General features: G+C 37.9%; 3 protein-coding genes across 6 annotated transcripts in view; 2 read left to right on the forward strand and 1 right to left on the reverse strand.

The window, feature by feature from the left end:
• Window positions 1-16,782, reverse strand: part of LOC109857807 (lachesin-like) — a 222,910-nt gene extending 206,128 nt beyond the window's left edge. For 2 of the 3 annotated variants that reach the window (XM_020434518.1, XM_020434515.1), the window contains exons 1-2: window positions 16,133-16,782; window positions 15,857-16,055 (exon numbers count right to left, since the gene is read on the reverse strand). The gene's annotated coding sequence lies outside the window, so the exon portion shown is untranslated. The remainder of the gene's footprint in view (window positions 1-15,856; window positions 16,056-16,132) is intronic. The other variant, XM_020434516.1, reaches the window with a different exon arrangement.
• On the forward strand, window positions 7,672-15,487 carry LOC109857806 (UDP-glucuronosyltransferase 2B31-like). Its single transcript, XM_020434514.1, has 8 exons — window positions 7,672-8,098; window positions 8,845-8,915; window positions 9,054-9,152; window positions 9,326-9,465; window positions 10,289-10,602; window positions 12,026-12,245; window positions 14,535-14,754; window positions 15,026-15,487. The coding sequence occupies exons 1-8, from the start codon at window positions 7,910-7,912 to the stop codon at window positions 15,315-15,317; spliced, it is 1,545 nt and encodes a 514-aa protein (XP_020290103.1). The 5' UTR covers window positions 7,672-7,909; the 3' UTR covers window positions 15,318-15,487.
• Window positions 16,783-17,333: 551 nt separating the features above from the next.
• On the forward strand, window positions 17,334-21,804 carry LOC109857804 (UDP-glucose 6-dehydrogenase). Of its 2 annotated transcripts, XM_020434512.1 has the most exons (7): window positions 17,334-17,590; window positions 17,665-17,771; window positions 18,660-19,132; window positions 19,387-19,584; window positions 19,853-20,299; window positions 20,527-20,682; window positions 20,794-21,804. In XM_020434512.1, exons 3-7 carry the CDS (start codon window positions 18,668-18,670, stop codon window positions 20,968-20,970), a joined length of 1,443 nt encoding a protein of 480 aa, XP_020290101.1. In that variant the 5' UTR covers window positions 17,334-17,590; window positions 17,665-17,771; window positions 18,660-18,667; the 3' UTR covers window positions 20,971-21,804. The 2 variants fall into 2 exon arrangements, with proteins under 2 accessions (XP_020290101.1, XP_020290099.1); XM_020434510.1 differs by having other exon boundaries at window positions 17,334-17,771.
• The last annotated feature ends 2,579 nt before the right edge of the window (window positions 21,805-24,383 follow it).

A 24,383-nucleotide genomic window follows, 5' to 3' on the forward strand; every position in this document is an offset into this window, starting at 1 on the left:
TCTTAAATCACGCCAGAAATTGGCAAACAGTTAATACTCGATTCACCTTTTGCCTTTGGGAGAAATAGTGATTAAACAACAAGAGAACAAAAGACAAAGAGAGAAAGAGTGAGAGAAAGAGACACACGTGCACGCAATATCATAACTTTTTTGATCGACAAACGCAATCATGGCTCTTTCAATTGTCGAGTTTGTATGGAAGCGCTGTTTATCGAAAGCGTTTGACAGAAAAACGCAGATAGAAAACATGTTTTTTTGTGAATGGAAAAAACATGTGTGTGTATGGAAATTCGATTAGTACTAAGTAAATAATATTTAAAAATAATATCTCGCGCTCTCTATGTACGCAACACGTGTGGAGAAAACGCTATATATATTGATCAAGAACCTTCCAAAACATTCAAACTAGTTACGTGACATTTAATTGACAAATGTAAATTTAACACGCGGTAAAGTATAATAATGCATACGAAATTTTAATATTGCATGAGACATGGTAGTTTACATAAATAATATCGCTTGTCCCCATTACGTTAACGTCAACTCGGCAATTTTGTCGATAATCCGATTTTTGTGTTCCTCGATAATTGTAATACTGTATCATACATCCAATTTGTTAACATCAATTTCAATGAGCGTTGGTTAATTAAGTTCAACACATCATAATCTATATTTATGCTCTCTTGCCATAAATAAAAAAAAATTCAGTTTCAATTCGTATTATCTTTTTGTTACGTTTTGTTTGAAACGAACATCAAAGAGTAAAACTTTTTACTTTGGCGTTTTACAAATTCGAGTGTTTTAAATACAATTAATATTTTCAATACAAATAGTATAATAGTATAATAGTATAATTTCTTATAGCATTAGAAAAAAATAGACAGAAAGCGTCAGCTCTTTATTCGAGCGAGTCAGTTCCAATTTTAACATAAAACTTACTAAAACAAAATGTTCAAATGTTTTTGAAATGCCACTTCGCTGTTTTCTTTAACGTTTGATAAAGTGGACTCTCAACCGGTTCCGAGCTTTTAATTGAAATATCTAGCATAGTGAAGAAGCACGATCGGCAAGCTTGGTTATCGCAAGAACGCGACATTTCCTCTTCCATCAGGGTGCTCCGCGTAATCCTTCAGTTTTCGTTCGGTAGATTTCTCAACGCGGAAAACGACATGCGAATGCGTCTGCAAGTTTCCTCCGCAAACTTCGTTGAGAATTGGAATTAAGACGTTATAGAAATGGATTAAGGAGTTTAATTAAGTTGATTCAACGCCAGCGCGCCACAAAATTTCGCGGCCTTCTTCGTCGGACCTGCCCTTTATCGTTGATTCGTTGGAATCGTACATTTCTAATTGTAGAGTTCGCGCTGAATAAATTTTACGAGTCTTTTAAACCCTCTACCAACTGGCTAAGACAAATAATTGTGTACTCTAAAAGATTCGCTAGAAACTCTACTCGCTTAATTGATAGCATCAAAGAATTCGTAATTGTTATACAGAAAAAAGAAAACCGACCTATTTATTTGTTGTATATTAAAAACACTCGGTTAACTTAATACCTGTGTCATTTGCTAATAAAGTGATTTGTTATGTTTATGAGTAACAACCGAGCAAAGCGTTGCGTTCGCTTCTTCAAATCCGATCATTTTCCTCTGGTATTGTATCAGAATTTTAAAGTTACGAGCGGAGGTTTCGTAAATTCCCTACTCTTGTTTCTCGCACAGCGAACAGTGTATCCGTGGTGTTTGGTCGAACCTAATCTAAAAGCGATGGCGGTACTCAATGTAACGATTCCGGATTTTCTTCGATTCTACGTCGGTTTACGGGCGTCTGCTGTATTCTTTCTCTCTATCTCTCTTCGTCGTCTTCTCTTCCTCTCTTCTCTCATCTGACGATTTCATCTTATATCCGGGAGGATTAGAGAAGACCTCCGTCTTTCTTACTCTCTTTCTCTCTTTCTCTCTCCCTGACCGTTTCATTACTCATCCTATACGCGCTTCGAGATTTTACGTGTTCGTTCCGTTGTCTCTCTTTTTCCTTCTCGCCTCCTCTTCTCTTTTACCCCGATCTCTCGCTCGGTCTTACCCTTTTTATATTCTTCAGAACCCTCTCTTTCCATTACTGGACGACTTCGCAATATTGTAATGTGAAGCACAATACGTTGCTCTCGAAGAGACGCGCCGAGCGTAGGAAAAGATTAAAAAACGGGTGTGATACATCTTGCGGGAGGGACGGTAACATGCACGGTGTTAACGAGTAGTGCAACGCGCGGCGCGTGTTTTGTAAAGTAAAATTAAACAGATCGAATCCACGAAATCAAACCTGAGAATCGCGCTGTTGATACAAACTTTGTATCTTTCTATTGTACGATAACTATCTGAAATAACACATGCAAGAGGGCGTCTTGAATTACAAAAACGATTCGGCATCTCGATGTTTCTGAGGTACAGTTATCGTTTGCTCGGAATTCTATTTCTGCTCGCGAAATAGTCTCGGTCATGTTGGATTTAGTTGAATGTCCGAGTAAGCGCACGCGCACATACACACACCCTCGTATATACATGTTTCATTGGTTTCTTATTGTCACCTGCGCCGAAAGCTCATCTCGTAAATGGATCAAGCGCGCGAAATATTTCTCCGACGGTAGCTTTGATAGGTATTCGCACGCTCAGCACTAGCTGCCCCAGCCGTGCAAATTGCATTTTTCGTGATAGATTTGTCTTTTGCCGATCGAAACGTTATACTGAGAGCTTTGGCTATCGTAAATGATGTGAGTCCGGATGAAAATTCGATCGTCAACATCAGGTGAATTCAAATAACTAATTTTGAGGAGCAACGAGTTAATAAAATAATTTGCTACGGCAAATTTTCTCAAAAGTTCACAGAACTAGAAAAATATTTCTAACGTAAAATCCTGATTATGCAGGTTTTCATATGTTTATTATAAAAATTATGCAACGCGCCACGGAGAGCTCGGAAATATTTATCTTTTTCTACGTTAACGCTATGCTAACTTTATCCAAGAGACGCAACGAGTTTCGCGGAATGTTGGGTAACCCTTGACACGACTCAGAAATCCAGCAAGTTCCCGGGTCTTGACTATAATGCTCGGTGACCAGAAGTAATCTCATTAGCCGTGTCGCAAACTTATCTAGCAATTCGCAAAGAATGCTCGGCTAAAATATGTACTTAAACGCGTATATTATATATATAATTGCGCGAGCTGTTTTAAGGTTGCTTAGATAATTATGCAAAATTTCCATCCCGCAGAATTTAAATTCCGATTTAATCGGTTGAAGGTGTTATGCTATTTGAAATAATTTCCACCATAGATTTTTGGAGAGAGAAAATTTACATACAAACGCAGTGTTTCCTCGCCGTGAAAATATATTCCGACCTTAATGATCTCGAATCTGCAAATGACGTTACGCGCTAATTACGAGTTCGCAGTGTGTGTATATGTGCGTGTTGCCGCACTTTAAAAACAACTTAATCGCGCACAGAAGAAACACCTACCAAGATCTGCCAAGAGATACATTAAACTCGCAGACGTTTCACGCTACACACAGAGTGCAGTAATGACAAAATCAGCCGTACCTTACAATCCAGAACAAAACATTAACGGAGCAGAGGGAATTCACGAACCGCGCGCCATATGGCGCGGGGGCTTCCCGTGCAGGAAGCTCGCTAGGGTCCGCGAAATTAGCCGCAGATACCCGGGATTTCGCTTGCATAAGCGCCGTCGCAAAAACTCAGAATTCGCGAGAAGGATGGCTCGCGTAAGGTAGGGGAGTTATAGCGACAGATTTGCAAGTGGATACAACTGTGCAGGGTCGGACGATGATTTTTCCGAGCTCTCAAGCTGCTAATGCTATATCTTGAAGAATCCCTCGTTTCAGAGAAACACCTAAACAGATATCGTCCGCGAAAAATTAGATATTTTCTGCGTAACATAATTCAAACAACACATTGTTTAGCGCGTCTTGATTCGCGAAGAAATGAAGTTGAATTTTCAAATCTTCTTGCGTTGTATCGCAAGTACAGATAAATAAAAAAAAACGTCGAAGACAACGTGCTTCTTTAAATTACGCAACAATATGTGAATTTTTTTAAGTATAAATATATGTAACAAGAACTACAAAATTATGTGCAAAACTTCTCAATAAAATTTCATAACAACTGCGAGTCTTACGTTTTTCTCTCTGTTGGGAACTTAAGTTTTGCGTTCTATACACAAAGACGTCCGTCCCTGTAAATATAACGCTGTAACCGTAGAATAGGACATGAGAGAAAGAGAATACGAAACAGCAGAGAAGCGAAGAGAGAGAGAGAGAGCGACAAGAAAGGATGAGAAGGAAAGAGGGGGTAGAATAGCGAGAAAAGAGAGGAGAAGCGAGTAGTAAGGCTCTTGCAAAACATACGCGGCTGAATCTGACACATCCTCTGGCAGTCTGTTGGCTTTTCCAGGATGGCGAGGGGGCGTACAAATCTAGACGGTTACTTACTGACACACACAGCATTTTGCTGTCGTGCCGAACTTTCTCTCACTTGCGCCCGCGAACGCATAAGCTCGTCGCTCGGCTCTCTCCCTTCGGCTCACTGCCTCTCATCTCCACCCTCTCGACAGTATTGTATTGTATTAAAGCTGCGGCTCGTGTTGCGGCTTGACAAAAGCAGGCGCGCGACCTACCCCCGGCGCGCACTCGGCCTCTTCTAACCCATCCCTGTATACCCTTGCCGCGTAATCCACCCATCTACCTCGCTCTCGCGCATCCCGTGGCGCTACAGAACCCGGAACACACTCTATTATTCACGTAATTTAAACCGCAAATGACAGATATCCTAAATGCCCTTCTGGTCAGGCCCGATCGGCCGATTTCGATTTCGGCCAGAGACCTGTCGTTTTGTCAAAAGTATGACAGCCGCAACAGGCTAATTAAAACACGTGCGCAAGACTCGCGGAAAATATGTGCTACGAGCGAATTGTCACGAGAATAATCGAATTTTTTTATTGATACAGGGACATCCCTTTCACAGACACGCGCGTTACATCGCACGTATATACTTTTTTTATGTCATTTTACAATATTTGCTATTAACTATTTAAAAATTTTGTTTTAAGTGTAATTACATATACACAGTATAAAGGAAAATATTTTTGTCGCTTTTAACGTTTTTGCACGTGTTTGTACATGTCCAAAACACGCCTGTTTATGTAAAAACGCTTGTGTACATATGAGATAAAACTATATATATATATATATATATATATATATATATATATATATATATACACATATATATGTATATATATATATATATGAGATAAAATATTCAACACTATTTGTACGTATAATATTGACATGTTAATATAAACAACGTAAACTGCACATATTCTAACTTCAATTTCATATAAACAAGATATTACTTTTACTCTATGTGTTAATAACGGATTTTATGAAAGTTTAATTTGTTTTTTAATTTTTTAACTACAGTAAATACAGCATCCTTCAAGCAATTTTCTTTAAATAAAAAAATAACGTTTTTTTAATTATAGAGAGATAGAATATAAAAAAGTGAAGAAAGATAAAAATGTGAGAAATAAAACATGTATTTGTACATGTTTAATATTTTTCCTAAAATAAAAGTTGGAAAAAAATCTGTAACATATATGTTTTATCATATTTTTTTTATCAAGCAACTTATATTTTTGGTTCGACTGTCACGTTGACACATTAGAACTATCCACTTTTCTGCCGGACGATTTGCCAAACTTAGTTTCCACTCATCATCTTTCTCATTCCTGCGCTGTCGTCAAGTTTCAAGATGAACCTCGACCGCGACTCCATCAAAAGTGCTTCCAACCCTTATCAGACGCATCTGACTCTGACACGTGATTCGAATTTGCCGCCTACCTGCGATGTCAGCGGAGCTCTTTAAAGTTATGACGTACACCTATATTAGGAAACCGCTTTGAGAAACATGCACAGTTTTATCAAATAATGATACTTATTCTTAAACATAAACAAAGCAATATGTAATCAAGTTTGCGCAATTTTCGAGAATAACATATTTTTGACATGATAGCTACAAAGGCACACGGCAGTTTTGAAACACGAATAGTTTCCAAACGCGACTATATGTGTGTGTGTATGTGAAAATTATTCTTAATAAATCTCGCGCGCGAGAAGTGTAGCCTGAAAAGCAACTTTTCGCGACTTTTCCAGTAGACGACATCCACGATGCATTGCTCTTAGTCTTTATACCGAGAAGATGCGTACAACAGTTCAAATTAACGAGAGGCTTTTCGTGTATCTTGGCCGTTATTACAGTGTTAAGTTAACGCACTGTGCTTAAACCCGTATTTACGACAGCTATGCAAAATCCTATTGTCCTTGAGCGGGAATTTGCATTGTCGATCGATAGAGCGAAGCGTCAGACATTTTTAATTTATCGCCACACTGCGCAACTACCGCTCAGTCGCGACTATGTGCAACTATGTTCATTATTATTTTATTCGCTCACAATAAAATCGCGACACATTTAAAAAGAGAGTATCACTGGAAGTTTCAAGTTCAACCGTGTTCTCGAATTATATAAAAGAATATTTCTCACGACTAAAGTTTCATGAATGAATCAAAACAGACGCACATCACAATATCAATTTTTTTAAGCAAAACCTTTTACATGTCGTGCTCTTCTCTTTTATTTATTGCCGTATTAATAATCGATATATACGCTTTATATCTTACTTAAAAGTTTGCTCTTACACAAACTTTTATTTAGTCTTTTTTTATACAAATGATTAATAGACAGTACTTAATGGGAAAGCTGCTATAAATTATAATAAAAGAAAATATCTATAATAGAAGAAAGTAATAAATATAATTATAAAGAAAAGCTGTGTCATAAAATTGTTTGAGAGCAAATAAATGTTACAAATGAACATTTCTTTTCTAGACGAGACATTCTGATATTTTTCTTCGTTCCACCAACAATATTACCTTTTACGCTCAATCTAAGCCCTCTTCTTTTTGTAACGAGAAAGAAGAAGGACGGACGAGTCATATGTCGAAGGTAATGGCGCGTTAGTGAGTGATTTGTATCCACCTGTCTGTTTTTCCGTACGTTTATATTTTCTCCTGTTACTCCCTCTTGCGTATACAATTTGAATATTTTATTTCTGAAATAAGATATGTATAAGCGCATTTTGCGATTTTTTTTTTTTTTTATTTTATACACGTGTCAATCTCTCAGGAGAAATATATCACAAAATCTTGCCTAATATTGATACGAAATGTATTAAACCTAAAAAAATATAACGCGCAGAGATAAAATAAGAATAGAAATTGTTATGTTTAAAAAAACTTTCAATTTTTTATTCTAATTACGTCTATAAATTCTATTATTTGGCTACTTTAACACGTATGTGTTCGATACGAATATCTTTATCTTTTATTCACCGTTTTCCAAAACGTTGTATAAACAACGTCGTCATATTTTTAGCAATCGCTGTTAACGATACGATTAAAACGATTCCGATAAGTCCCACTCTCATCGAGAGATGAAGTTCTCCGAAGCGGTGAATGCCGTCTTTGTATTCTCGCGACGAAAAAATATAAAAATAAAGTCCTCGCGCATCGTGCGCACACGAGGCTTGAATTATTTCTCCCGCAAAGCTGAGTGAGAAGCACCAGACCAATGGACAACTCGCTCACTTATTTAACGTGGCCCCAAGCAAACTGATCGCGGGACATGCATTGAATATTTCACACGAACCGCCTCGTTTTTTTTTTTCCGTCGCTCCGGTTGCTTTTTAAAAATTCGTGTGAGGAGCCGGCAGCCTCGATTCTTCTTTGAAAGATTGAACGGCCGTTTCGCATCCACGAAAGGAAAGTGTTTCCCTACCCAAGATGCGCGTCGTGACGCTCGTATTGCTATCAATTTCACTATTTCGCGCCCTCCAACACGCCCGTGGATACAGTATTCTGGGTATTTGTCCGAGCACGAGTTACAGTCACCAACAACCCTTTCAAGCATTGATGAAAGCATTGGCGGCTCGTGGCCATAGGGTTACCGTCGTATCAACAATTCCTCTAAAGGTACGTACATCTTTCTGTTCCCTCACACATCTCTCTCGGCAGCCCTTTACCGCAACTAATCCGCAAACGACACTTTCCCCGTGTATCTAAACAGTTTACAGATACTATAGTCAATTAAAAAAAAACTAAACTGTCACGCGATCGTGAGAGTTATCAGGTGGGTAAACTTTGCTTTAAAACTTCACTCTCTTTATGTGAGTTTATTTACAATAACAAAACCTACTTTAAACAGAGACCGGCGAATGATAAATGTTTAATTTAATGTTTTTCTTTTCACACTTTCTTTCCCTCATCACTTTGCTTTTTTCATTTTTTTGCTCGTTTTTTTTCTGACATCTTTCTCTCAAGTCTCCTCAGATCATTCCTCTGATGTCTCACTCCGTTTTCCCCCGTCTTGTGTATATTTCCCTTTTCCATCTCTCTTTTTCTCTCTCTTTCTAAACTCGAGTTCAAAGTTACGCAAACTTCGTTTAGCTTCAATTTACTTCTACTAACATTTCTCTTTGCTGAATGTGTCTTCTCACGGCCTGATGGTCCTGTTTCTTTCGCGGCAAAATTAGGGATTAAATTGTTCACGTAAACTGGCAAAATCTAACTAACGAAAGCATAATTGCCTAGCACACACAAACTGCAGTATTCTATCACTTTCTCTCCTTATCTGTTCTTATCTCTTTGTATCGATTTATTTTTTGTAAGATTATATATTTTACGCATGCAACATGTAAACTTTGTTTCAAATTTTCCAGAATCCTCCGTCAAATTACGACAATGTTGACTTATCATTTTCGTATAAAAAGAAAGATTGCACCGGTTTAAGGTACAAATACGCATGAAATGTTTATTATATTTTGCACAAATTAAATGTACAAAAAAAAACAAAAATTTTTTTATATTACATGTACACAGTCATTAAAATCTAATTATATTTAGTAATTTTGAGTAATTGTTTTAACAGGCATATGGGAGCTTACACATTGCTGCACAAAAATATGTGGGAAGCGAATAAACTATGCAGGGAACAATTGTTCAGTCGTGCCATCGACAATCTTGTAGCGTAATAAAAGTCATATATATTTAACTACTTCATAAACTTCAGCAAGTTTCTTGTTTTTATTTCAATAATATGAGTAATGTACATAGGATACAACAAAAACGACTAATAGTCTTTATTTTTCAGCTGAAACTTTTCAACTAAAACAAATCTCTAGCTCGCGTTTTTGCTTGCAGGAGTAATAAGACGTTCGACGCAGTCATTATAGAACAATTATGGTTCCAGTGTTATTACGCCCTCGTAAAGTATTACAACTTTCCGGTGCTGATGGGATTTTTGAGCGTGGGCAATTTGCCTTACGTGATGGATTCCGTGGGTAAGCATGTCGCGTGTGTAAACGCACCGAGGAACTCACGAATCTCATTGTTTGCCATCGTCGCTCAACTCGAGTAACAATGCGCGAGAGCGTATACGAGACCGGTATCGGACGAACTTTTCTTTTTCTACTGGTGTTTCGCATCCCCGAGGGTGAGCAACGAACGGCAGCGAACGTCCCCGTCGTTACCGCGCGCGGAAATTGACGTAAATTGTCGGTAAAGCAGAAAGTGCGAGCAATTGGAGACTGGGGATCTTCGTGGAAAAGGATAGATTACTCGGTAGTGCTTTAACTTGTACCGGTCCGAGCCGGAGAAGCGGCGATGGAAAAGTAGCGAGGTAACGTCAGTTCGCTGCCATTCGATTCCTTTACCTTGACGTAATTGAAGATACCCGAAAGTACTCGTTCCGAATGAACGTAATAGACCGTGAAATAGATTGCCGTGGCTGCTACTGAAATATTTCAATTAAAACCGGGCGAGTTTTGAGAACGCGGACACGTGCTGAAGTAATAACATTCCCTTCATTGATCCGACATAATCTTTCTTGGTGAAGTTTCCGAAGAAATATATGTATATAGAAAGTATCGTGTAACCTGTCTGCCTGTCGCGATTTGAGAAGAAGCTTTATTGCATAGTAATTTTTGTTCGTATACTTTAGCGAAAATAATAAAAAATATATATATATAATTATGATGGGAAGCAAAGCAAAAAACGCGATGCGTGAATATTTAGAAAATTCACGTTTAATAGTTTCACAATTAGAATGAACTTTTCTCAATATTTATTTCATACGAAGAATATGTATCTCAACATGATTGACAGGAAATCCAGATGATCCTAGTCTTAACCCAGACATGGCGTATCCATTTACGAACAGAATGGCAATCAAAGAGCGTATATGGAATATCCTTTACACAACGTGGACAAGATTGTATTACCGATACTGGCACTTGCCGAGGGCCCAACGCATCGCTAATGAATGGTTGCCCGGTACATCCGTCTACGATATCGATAAGAACTACAGCCTGGTGATTCTGGGCAACAATCACGTGTTTGGTTATCCGAAACCACTACTGCCACACGTAATCGAAGTTCACAGTTTACAAATATCAGAAGAACTCGAGTTACTGCCTGAGGTATGTGTACGATATTATTATAGTGTATTTGATAAAAATTATAAAGATTTGAAACTGTTTGAAAGTTTAACAGTTATTTTCTATAATATATATTTTTGCTTCAAGTCGCATTTAACGTCACATTTATAGCAAAACTAAATTGCAGAGACATAAAGTGAATAAATTTAACGTTTCATATCTCGAAAGTTAAACGCGCAACGACGTTTAACGATTCCCTGTCCGAGAGTTGATACTTTTACGTCGATTAAAGCTTCGCTTTTCTGCCATTCCTAAGTACATTTAGGGAAAAGCAAAAATGTGTGTGTCGTACAAGAATGATTTCTCCCGGGAAAATACATACTATTCTCGCAGGTGACCAGTAATAGTCAGTTGGAAAGAAGTTTACCAACGACTCAGCGCGCGGCGACGTAAAGGTAAACGTCATCGCTATTTACCGCGAACCGTTGTAAGTCTCCCGAGAGAGATGAGAAGAAAAATATTATTAGGAGAGTGTATCCCGTTGAAGGGAGATCCGCCGCATAACAAAAAAAAATAGACTCGAGATTATCTTTACGTAATAGTCAGCTTCGACATTGATCCGAACAATTGAGCGCGAAAAGTGAGCTTTATAGGTAATTTATACTTCGAGAAAAACAGAATTCATCAGATTTAGTCTCCACGTGTACTAAAGAGAAAGAGAAAGAATACTTAAAGAAAATGTAATTTATTAAACATTTTATAATCTTATGAAGGAACTCGAACTAAAGTTATATTCGACAATTAGTGCGAAGACAATGGCAGAGGGGTAACTGCAGTTACCACGTGATCCCGAAACGATGTAGAGATACAGAACGTGACAATGTGTGCTCGTCTTTATACACATACACTCGGACATATCGAAATCCGTGAACAGTTGTAATTAATAGAACAAAGCCTTCGGCTACACACTGCGCATATGGCATTACCATCGCAGTGCCTGCCATAAAAGCCGGACTACGTTTCGTAATTAACAAAGGAAGTTGTATTATCAGTAATATCAGTCGCATTAATAGCACAATCGGATTCACTTGTGTCCTATCACAGCGAGTAATGTAACTTTGCAAATGCAAATTGCAGCCCGGTAGATTCAATAAATAACATAAAGAGACGAGAGGAAGCTTTTAATGAGATGTTTTACAATACAATATAAATGTGGTCTCTTAAAGGAGAAATATGTGAGTTCGACTTTACGATCGAGCTTTCTACTTTAATTGTTTTGTAAAAATTTGAACTTCTGAGAACAAGATGCCATTAATTCATATGCAATACAATATAATCATCTGTTTTCACAGTTTTACATTCGTATCGCTCACGACATGCTTTGGCCGCAAGTATATCTTCATTCGTTACACTCTTCTCGGCTTGATTAAGTTAAGATACACTGAAATTTCCATTTTTATCCCAGGAGATCCAAGAGTTCTTGAACAATGCTCGGGATGGCGCCATTTATTTCTCTCTGGGCTCGAACCTGCAAACTCACCAGCTACCCATCGGGCTTTTGACCGCATTGTGCAACGCCCTGGGCTCGCTCAAGCAAAGAGTTCTATGGAAACATGACGGACACATGGCCATTCATCCGGCCAACATCAAATTTGTGAAGTGGGCGCCCCAGCAAGCGGTCCTCGGTAAGGCTGCTCAGAGCAAAACTGACCACCATCTCTTTACCTCGTTCCCTTCTACGAAAAGAGCCGGATCAACCGACGCGAAATATGCACTTACCAAGCGATTTGACAAAAAACATTTTATGCTAAAATTTTCTTTGTGCTTGAAAATAGGAAATCGATAGGATTATGAAAGAGGATCACGAGAGAATATCTTATTTGACAATCTTGTTGCTGTGTTTTTTTTTTCGCATTAGTCACGCGATCCTCGTTTACACAACGCATTTTCAGCTTTGATTTGATGGTATAATAGAACAAAATTTATAAATAGTCTGTATTTATCTAAACAATACAGTAAACATCTTATTAATCAATCCGTAAACGATAATCTCTGTGCGATAAATAAAGATCGTTATTGCTCTTGCTGGCTCATTAATATCTCACCGAAACTTTTCCAGCGCGAGTAAAATCCAAAACTCCAACTTAATTGTTCGATCTCGTAAGAATCTCGTGGCAATATATATATATTACCAAAGTGCTTAACAACTCGTTTACGATTACCGTAAACGAGTTGAGAAACTTATACCTGGATCGTTAGTTACACTCTTATTTTGTTATCGTGTAACCAACCTCTCTGGATTTTGCCATTATTCGCAGATTGGTTTAGCAAAATTCATCGTGATAAAGATATACGTATACAACAACGACGATGACAATGTACCGACTATATCGCTAGCAGATATTTAACAAAGTTATAAGTCTTCGACTTTTAGCATCGCTTTTATCTATACAAAAGACGTTAATTTTCCTTCAAACTGGATGTAACATTCTTTAGACGCGATCTTCTTTACGGTGTTTCGAGTCTTTAAACCATTTCAACTTAATTACACAACTACATTGCGGCCACGTTATTTTGCAGTGTCGCTTAACACCAACAAAACAAAGACGCAAAACAAGTTTTCCTTTACATAGAGAAATATGCGCGCGGGGCTGAATTTTAGCCGAACGAATTTCCGGCGATCAAAATGGCATGGCAACGTTTTCGAAATGATCATCAAAGCCCGTCGTCACCTCCGATCGAGAGATATCACGTTACTCGAATGTTTGAATTTTCGAACGTGGCGTTTGCCGACTTTCTCTATCGCATATCAAAGAAAAAAGTATAACGTGAAATATAAGAAAAGCCGATGCACACGTCGATACCAGACTCGCCTTTCGAAAAAGAGTGAAATCCGTTATTTTTGTAGTAGCCGTTTAAGGATAAGAATTGCAACACGCAAAAAGAAACGATAAAACAACGTCGCGCAGCAACACCGTCGCGACCGACGGAAAATACGGCCACGGTCTTGTACAGAGAGAACGAAGCGAAACGATAACTCATGACGCATGCGGCGGTGAAATTCTCGCGGGAAATTCTGACAAACAACTCCTGCTGGCAGTAACGCAACGGGCTCGATGCAAATGCACAAACGTGCACAAAGTTTTGCGCGCACATTGATAGACAGGCGGCGGTTGCCTGCGCGCGAAGAACATATACTAATGCTGGAAATGCGAATTGGTAACTAGAAGAAATGACGCAATTATAATCGCAACTTTGGAATTTCCGACGTGTAACAACCCATTATATATAACCTTTCGACCCCGGCGTTTTGGGACGTGTTCCATATCCCAACCTTGTTTCATTCTTCGCGAGATGTTTCGCTTCTATGTGGAAGAGAGAGAGAGAGAGAGAGAGAAAGAAAGATACCGTAAAATCGTATAAATTTAGTTTTAATACAAATGTCTTTGTAAATATGGAAAATCAATATTTCTTTTCAGTGATATTGAAATTAAAGTCAATAAAATTACAATTGTTGCGCATGATCTCTCTTCAAGTTCACAGAAAGGTACAATATGTGTTTTTTTCCTGATTGGGAAATATATCACATTACGTATCATGAAAAATCCCATTCCGACATTTGTGGCCGAGAAAAAATGCACATTGAGCAGAATTTCGCCGGAAAAGTCCGCGCGCGCGTTGATACCCGAATGCGATCAATCGGCCGTGAAGAGCAACGCGAAAAAAATAAATACGACAATGTGAACATTTTTATGAAATCTAGCCCATCTCGCTTTCAATTGCTCGTGATCAGTGCTGGAACTTTGCTCTACCAGTGTACCTCTTGTCGATTTTTATGTTTGTTTTTTCTTTTTGTTGCGTTTTCTTTCTGTCTTGCACACACGTTACATCAATAGTTCGACAATGCTCGCAAATAATCCGAAAAACATCATTTTACAGTATTTTATGTACTTAGACCGCTTTTATATATGCAGCGCATCCCAGAGTGATGGCGTACGTGATGCAAGGCGGATTGCAGTCGTTGCAAGAGGCAGTACACTATTCCGTGCCGGTAGTCGCAATACCTTTTTTCGGGGATCAACTTTTCAACGCACGTAAAATCCTAGACGCTGGTATTGGACTGAAACTGAACATCGATACCCTGACTGAGGACTCCGTCGTACAAACGCTCGTGGAAATCGTCAAAAATAAAACGTAAACATAGTTTTCACACACAATGGTTTTGACAGTGTAAACTTTCAAAGATTAATTCTAATATTTTTTTTGTTAAATCAAATTTCTAGTTTTTAAATCATTTTATATGTTTTACATAAACTACATTTGAGAGAATGCGTAGTAAACCAATTTATAATATGTGAATAAATTACTTAATTAACAAATAAACGCAGGATTGAATCTTTGAAAGAACTGTTAATATGTAGAGACGTACAAGTATTTTATAGTTTAATTAAACTTAATTCCACAGATATCTGAACAATATTAAAAAAATGTCGGCAATTGTGCGAGACGAATTGGTAAAACCTATGGAGAAAGCAGTGTGGAATATAGAACATGTGCTAAAGTTTCCAAACTCGAAACACTTACGATATCATTGGCATGACATGTCATGGATAGATTATAGCGCACCGTTTCTATGCTTGACTATATGTTTTGCTTGTTTGCTGAGTATATTTCTCGCTTGTATTTGCGTACTTTATATCGGAATTAATAATTTTATTAAAACCAAATGGATAGATAAAAAACAAAAAAAAATGTAAAAATTCATTGTATATTATTACTAACTATACGAATTGAGTTTCTTATACTATTCTTGATTGTACTATGAGATGGAATATATTATCAATTTTTTTGTATCAAATATATTTCTCATTGTAAACATTATTACATTTTTATTCCATCTTAATCTTCTTCTGCGTGAATATGTTCAGACTATACTTCTTATAAATATTTTGTTTTAATATAGAGAAAAACGATCTTTATTTCAAAATGAACAACTGTGAGTAATTATTTTAAATTTTCGATAAAGATTTTGTTTACAATCGATAATTTAGTAAAGTTATATTCGTAATTGTATCAACTGATAAAATAGATACTTTACTTTCCTGTCGCATTTCATGTTATCGTCTGTCGCTACAGAATAAACTTTCGCGCATGTAAAATCTATCACTAGTTACCAGAGAAAAATCTGAACAATTATGAGCGAATATATTATAAAGCATACGTAGCGTTTTTTTAAAAAAGAAAACAAGATGTATAAATGTAAGCAGCAAATAACGATATAAAAAGAAACGCGTACCTGATTACACTCCAGAGATTCTGATGCTGCTTGCTGAAACCTTGCTGTTTTTCTGACGATCACATATATTTTGAGTGAAAAGTTGCACGTCTTCATATAGTTTTCTTGGTTTTTTCCACAAGTTCACAAAACAACTATTTCAATTCTTGAAATAAACTGAATCGACGCGTGCGGTAGTTCGCTATATATTCACACACCTCTAAAAACGCAAAACATACAGTAATTTTGTATTACATATTAACAACAGCAAATAATGATTTGAGAAGATGTACTTACTTGATCACGTATAATTGTGTAGCTGCAACAACGCGCGTGCATGACAATTCATTTCTTATCTTTCGCGGAAGCACGAACTGCCGCGATATATTTTTATCGCAAACTCGCCGATTACCGCGATGCTAATTGCGTATTGTTGCGAACGTCCAATACGCTACGATACACACACGTATTATTGATATTTGCACGCAAAACGACAACAATCGCGACAATTACGCGACAAATTACGAGACAATTCGAACGTAATTGTATTTCTCCGCGTCGCGCGACCGCCATTTTTTTTTGTGCCGCGCGCTTTGCGGAAGCGCGAGAATGGTCGCGACACATTTCACCGTAAAAATTGCCGATTAGCATTTACCGGGTGCGATTATCATGCTAATTATGAATTACCCGAAACACCGGACACTACGCGACACGCGCGTACTACCGATTTTCGCGCGAAACAACAGTAATCGCAATAAATGCGGGACAAATTGAACAAAGTTCAGGCCGAAGCACAGAATTTTGCTTAATGCATAACGCATAAGACAATAAGAGAATCAACCAATCAAAGCTTAGAACAAGAAGTAGGGACGAAAACGAAAAGCTGGATTGATTGATTTTCTTATGTCTTATGCGTTACGCAAAAGTCTGTGCTTCGACCTTTCCACTCTGCGACGCGCGTCCGCCATGACTGACCGCCGCTTCGAGGACCGCGCTGTATCGAAGCGCGCGATATTTCGATTGTCGAGATATCGACGCGAGCGGCAGAACGCGCGCGCGCACAGCGCGGAACAGAACCAACTCAACCAATGAGGTCCGAATTCACAGTCGTTTCTCAAATCTTAGATCTCGTCTCCAATCTCAAATATCAGCTGTCAGATTTCGAATCTCCAGCCTCAAATTTCAGTGTGGTTGCTATTCGTGATATTCGGTTTTTCATGACCGAACGAGAGTATGAAAGCAGAGAGAAGCCTGAGGAGCGGCCACGGCCATAAGAGTTTCCGCGATAGCTTTTCGTGGACATGGTTCTATTCCGTGCTATGAGAACACCACGACGTGGTGAGGGGATACACAAGCGAGAACCGTCGTCATACATCAATATAATATGTCTGCACTCTTCCACGAGCGCACACGAACAACGGTCTCGGGCTTGTGTGCGTAGCTCCACCACGTCGGTGTTCTCATAGCACGAAATAGAACCATGTCCACGAAAAACTATCGCAGAAACTCTTATGGCCGTGACCGCTCTCAGGCTTCTCTCTGCTCTCACGCTTATCTCTGATAGAAGTCTGTGATGTGATCATAGAAAATGCAATGTTGCCATTTACCCACGCGCCATTGTGACATCCCGACTCCGACGTAGCAACGTGGCTACGACGGCGCGGCCTCGGCGCGTCCTCGGCATTTTCACGTAGTATTTTATACGGTGCCGCGAAAACGATGTGTGCACAGTGTCTGGACGTTCTGTAAAACACGGTGTGGAGCATATTGATTCTATATTGCCGTAACGCACTTTCTTTATTATGAATGACGTCAGACTTGTATCGTAGAAGCTGCCTGTGTGGATCTCTTCGTGCTAGATCGCAATTCACATTTTTGTTGCTTACACTCTCTCTCATTTTCACGTCTTGATCATCGTCTTTTTCACTGTAAACAGGTATGTAAAGAAGATACGAGAAATTTCTCTGAATGTCGCAGACAAAGCTGAGCAGTTATACGCGTTACGCATTTCTTTATACATTACCGAGTTGTTAATTAAATGTAGACGTCAATTAAATGTAGAACAAGAGAGCGGGATTCTTTTGGCAAGCAAACTTTTGTTTATTTTTCAAGAACTGTATCTCGAATGTTTGCTGAATGAAACAAATCAGTCTCCTTGTTCAAACTCGAAATTGGATCAAAATCGCAAACAAATTTCCAGTGTAACTTATTGTTTACGGCACTATCCATCTCAATCACAGTATGCACCTATCACGTGCATACTGTGCGACATAGTAGCGTCATGTGTTTCAGACATAAATGTTTTATGGACCTTAAACGACTTATCTTCAAAAAAAGTAAAAAAGGCGCCAAATACGCGTACCACTCCTATTTTTATATGTGTATGACATATAAAAAGTACACATAGTGATTTATAGTTTTCTTAACTATCTTTGTTTGTTATTTATTATTATATGAGGTCAGTTTTATTTATCTGATAAGAGTGCTATCAAGATATCGATACAGATATAAAACTAATGTGACACTTATATGAAAAATATATTATGTCCACTACAAAACTATTCTGCTACTGTCTTATTAACAAAATGATATATTATGTAATTCTCTTTTTTGTTTTATCTCATTTAGTATTTGTATAAAACAAAATTATAGTTTTATTCTCTTATTTTCGGTTTATCTAACAAGTGATAAAATAGTTTGTAATGTGTAATCACAAAAATATGTAATTTACAGAACTACTTTATAAAATTTGCAATATTTTGTTTATTTTGTCAGGCACAATTACTAATGTAAGGATTTAGATAATATTCACATGATATTACAGCTCGAGTCATGACGAGAATTCGAAAAATTTGTTGCATCGGAGCCGGTTATGTGGGCGGACCAACGTGTAGCATTATCGCACTGAAATGTCCGGAGATAGAAGTAACCGTAATCGATAAGAATAAAGAGAGAATAGCACAATGGAATTCTCACAAGTTGCCAATATACGAACCAGGTTTGGACGAAGTAGTAAAAAAATGTCGTGGAAAAAATTTATTTTTTTCCACCGATATTGAGACGGCAATTAAAGAGGCTGATCTAATTTTTATTTCGGTAAACACGCCAACAAAGACCTTTGGTAATGGCAAAGGAAGAGCAGCAGATTTAAAATATGTAGAGAATGCTGCCAGAATGATCGCGGAAATCGCAATAGGCGATAAGATTGTCGTGGAGAAGAGTACTGTGCCAGTAAGAGCGGCTGAGAGTATTATGAATATCTTGCACGCTAATCACAAGCCGGGCAATTCCTACCAGGTAAAATTATCATTTGTTATTGCAAATATTACAATTATATTTTAACACACACACTTTCTCCCTCTCATTCTCTTTCTGACTCTATGTTGCATGCTTTCACATTTTTCAATATCGGTTATTCAAGGACAAAGTAGTATGATTCTCTTGCTTCACGTCATTCTTTATGACTTCTTCATTAGTCAGATGTAATCGCACGCATCATATCAATTATTTCTTTTATGTTTGTTGATATCATTCTTAATTATGTATCGTAGATACTTTCAAATCCAGAATTCCTAGCCGAAGGAACAGCTATAGAAGATCTGCTAAATGCAGATCGCGTGTTGATCGGTGGAGAAGATTCTCCTGAAGGACAAGCGGCTATCGAAGAACTGTGCAAAGTTTACGAACATTGGATTCCTAGGGAAAATATTCTCACTACAAATACTTGGAGCTCAGAACTGTCCAAACTTGTGAGTAGTTATTTTTTTATTATTGTTACAACAGTAATCGATAAAAATAATCAGTTTTATCTAAATAGCTATAGTACTGAGTCAATGATTTTTATCGGAGTTCATTTGCATATTATGGACATGTTGTTTACACACACACACGCGCGCGCAGACAAACACGTGTAATAACATAATTTAAATTCACTATCAAAAATTTACCGATGAATTTTTGATATCGACATTTTTCTTGGTTTAAACGACAACAATATTTCATCATCTCTGATTTTAGGCTGCAAACGCTTTTCTAGCGCAACGCATCTCTAGTATAAACTCCTTATCGGCGGTATGCGAAGCCACTGGTGCCGATGTGTCAGAAGTTGCTCGAGCAGTCGGACTTGATTCTCGTATCGGTTCAAAGTTCCTACATGCGTCAGTTGGATTTGGCGGTTCCTGTTTTCAAAAAGATATTCTGAATCTCGTGTACATCTGCGAATGTTTGAACTTACCTGAAGTAGCGGCGTATTGGCAACAGGTGATCGATATGAACGAATATCAGAAATCAAGGTTTTCCGCGAAGGTCATCGAGTCGCTTTTCAACACCGTAACGGACAAGAGAATTGCTATGCTAGGTTTTGCTTTCAAGAAAAATACGGGAGACACGCGCGAATCACCAGCGATACATGTTGCCAAGACTCTTCTGGATGAAGGCGCCGTTCTTCACATTTACGACCCCAAGGTCAGTTTTTTCTTTATGCAAGATATTAAAGATTTACTCGCCACAATATCTGTGAATTAATAATTGAATGTCTAGAAGGTCAACCAGTTTCTTCAAAAATCCTTTTAACGTAAACGTACACTCCTTTTAAAAAAATAAAGTGCACTTTATTACCTAGTCGATTAATTCATTAATTAATACTTGTCATATTATTGTATGCATTTCTTTTTGACACCTTTTTCTAACAGGTCGAAGAAGCTCAGATTATTCAAGATTTGACTCATCCGAGTGTAACAAATAATCCCGAAAATATAGAAAAGCGTATCAGTATTTACAAGGATGCTTATAGCGCTACAAAAAATACACACGCTATAGTATTATGTACGGAATGGGACGAATTTATCGTGAGTATCGACACACTAACTTATAGATAATATAACTCTCGTAAGGTATTTTATTATTTTAATATTTTTAAATTATTTTAAATTTTATTATATTGATGTGCAATGTTACAGGAGCTGGATTATACGAAGATTTATACAGATATGATGAAACCTGCTTATATTTTTGATGGAAGAAAGATTTTAAATCACGATCGACTACAACGAATCGGCTTTGTTGTTCAGACTATCGGAAAAAGGCTTGCGAGATGTAAAATTTCGAGAGCATGGGGTAGCCAGACGCAAATTTAAAAGAAGACAGACCAATCTGAGATCAATACTTCTACTTCGATGATTATCTATAATTTTATCGAGAAGATTGTTGAGATTATTCAAACATATTGACGCATTTTTTTAAGTTCGAGATGTCTCGTTTCCTAATGATACACAGACTGTGCATCGTAACACTGTGTAAATGTACATTCCAGTCAGAAACGTAACTTCAATTCAAGGTCGATTCGACATTGATATTATCGCGCAAACACCGAAAGGAAAAGATTCTCCCTTCCGTTTCTTCCTCTTGTCATTTTTACGTATACTCCGACTTCTAGTAGTACGTATACATGTAAATGTACGTTCGTAAAGATTTCGCGATTCTCTGAATATGTTGTTCATGAATTAACGTAATTACATTGCGCAATTAACAGGAAACTTAATAGAAACATAATCGTCGAGAGACGATTTCCGTAACACGTCGTAAAACGTTTAGAAAAATTAAAAAATAAATCAATTTGGACGAAAATCCAATTTGACTCAACCACTCAGACAAATCGAATCACCGTTGAATCGACGTTATTTCTGACTGGGAAGTGTTACTTTTGCGTTAATATAGATTTGTACCCTCTTTCCTACAGTTAATACATAATATACTTATAATATACTTATGTAGCGTTAGGGGAGGAAGAGACAGTATATGAGATATATGAATGCTTCTTTTTAAACGGTTTAATATTATATATGTTCAAGAAACACATGTTTCATTATATTTTTTTCAATATTTTATTGAATATGTTAAAAGACCTTACTTGTACTTTGAAAATATAAAAAAAAGATAAACGTACGCAATGAAATCAAATATTTATAAAATATGTTTTTTATGATATTTATAAACGTTGAAATACGTATCAATATATCAATATTATATATTAATATATCAAAACTAGAATATATATTAATATATAACATTGTATATTAGTGTATATTAATGTTCAAAAAATAAGACTTAAGATTTTTGTGCAATTTTATATTTTTCTAAACAAAACTTTCTTTTAGAATATGTTTTTATCTCACTTTATATTTTAATTACTTTTATTTTAATACTGCATTTTAAGGAAATATAAAACTTATAAATAACTGTTGTCGAAAAAATGTTTTGTCACAGTATCAAATATATACTTTAAAAAAGTACGAAAAAAATAGAAAAACATGCCAGTTTTAAGTAAGTTTTGTAAATATTTTACGCAACTTTAATTTACATACATAAGATCTCGTTAAGAATATGAATATGTGTACGTGTATATTACTGGAAAAAACATCGTTATGATTGTATATTTATACATATGTAAAAATTATACACGTATAGATGCAATAGACAGTTACGTGCATATAGACAGTTTCTAAAAGAATACAAAATATTTATAAATAAATATTTGTACAAAAAATACAAATGTCTTTATAAGACAAAATTCCCTGGCTGTTTGTGAAAATAAGAAAAAAAGAAAAGAAACTATATACACATTTTTAATAAAAAAAAAAAAAAGAAAGTGAAGAGCAAACGCTCTGACAAAAATTTAATTTACAAGTTTATTTGAAACTGAATTTTTTTACAGCGCAAAGTGTTGCTTAAATCCACAATACACATAGGTTTGTTTTATTTCCCTGCACTGGCTGCACTAGTTCATAGTCTATCTCTTTTTATCCTTATCAGAAGGAAAAATATAAATTCTGAACTGTGCAGCCACACACACACACACACAGTTCAGGAAAATAAAACCTAATGTTTTTTTGTGCTGTATCACATGCCGACATCGCGACGATTTGACAACATTCTTTTACTCCCAAATCACAATTGGTGGATTCTGATGTTTGCATGCAACTTGGTATAACGAAAAGCACGGTGTGTGCCGCAAACTTTAAACTTTTCCATTAATACTGAAAACTACAATTCTACGCAAAATTGGTGCGTGCGCAAATCATTTCGCAGTAATGTATTACTCTGTCATTAACATCTCCGCTGTCAACACAAAAATAATGTAAAATATTTTCGAATTATGTGAAAAAATGTCAACAAAAAAACATTATTTCACGTAAAAGTAACAAAAAAGTTGTAAATTTACATTTTATCTTTATTATTTTTTGCTTTTTTTATTTTAATCAAAAATTATTATAACTCGCATTATTTTTGAGTACGTTTACACAGTACACAGCGCGTCATTGAATCGCGGAATAAGTGCGGGATCGGAGAGCAAGCGGGGCGGCTGCTCGCCAACAAGCGCCGTACGAATCGTTCGGCCCGCTTGCCCTCCGATCCCCGCGTCTATTCCGCGATTCAGTGACGCGCTGTGTACCTGTAATCCGGTCTGTAACAAATTTCTGGAACAAAACTGATCAATCGGATCGATAAAACTGATTAGTCGACCAGTGCGTTTTATTCGCAAGAATTCCGAGGACAATTAAATTCGATTACTTATCGAGTGTTGTAAGCAGTCTGTTTTCGCAAAATCACTCGGAACGAAAGTTGCGTGATGGCGCGTGCGAAACTACATACAGCCCTGCGACAATGGCAATGTGTTCGAAGCGCTGTCGGCTGACGGAGCAGTAGCAGCAACACGAGTCGCAGTTGAACGATCGGAGCGTGAAAAGTCGTTTTTGCGAGCGAACCGCGTGACAGTCGCGTTGCGATTTACGCCGACATAGTCGAGTGCTAAACAAACAACAACGACGATAATGCATCGCGAGGCGCTACAAGACACGCAAGGTCGATTCTGTTGACGCACGGCCGCCTAGTGACATCCTTGTAGGACCAGCAGTGAATTTTTTCGAGCGTGCTCCTCGGTGTGTTCGTCAGCAATAGGCCGGGCCTGTCGCGGTAGGAAAATGGCGGCGCGCTTGCTGCGGCGGAGTCGTCGCACGACGACGACGACAGCGACGAGTTGCGCATGAGAAATTGCGAGCTCGCACGGCAAAGGAATCATCCGGTGTTTCGCGAAACTCTTTGTTCTTTTCGCGCAACAATCCTCAGTGTTGTTCGATCGGTAGGGAAAGACGTCGCGAGTTGAGAGAGAAAGAGAGCCGGAGCGACGTTTGCTCCGTGCTCCAATGTAGTGAACGGCGTATACGTACATACATACGCGCGCTTCGAAAAACAACAACGGTGCGTGCGAGTGCGCGCGTATATGCAACGCGCGGTTATCGGAAACCGCGTTCCTCGCTCTCGGAAGTAGACGAGTGTCTCTCACGCGAGCGCGCTCTTATGCGAGTAAGCGCCGCGCGTTGTCAACGGCGGCGACATCGGCAGCGGCGGCAACAACCGCGGTGACAAGTGTCTCGTCGGCGGGGCATCGCGACTCCTCGCCTCGCACCCCCGCGTCCACGGTCGCCGGATACCGATGATACCGCGGTTGCCGGCGGCAGCGCACGTCGCCGCCCGCGATTCCCGAACTCTA

The sequence above is a fragment of the Pseudomyrmex gracilis genome, unplaced genomic scaffold, assembly GCF_002006095.1.
Source record: "Pseudomyrmex gracilis isolate BER0280 unplaced genomic scaffold, ASM200609v1 scaffold_174, whole genome shotgun sequence".
NCBI lineage: Eukaryota > Metazoa > Arthropoda > Insecta > Hymenoptera > Formicidae > Pseudomyrmex > Pseudomyrmex gracilis.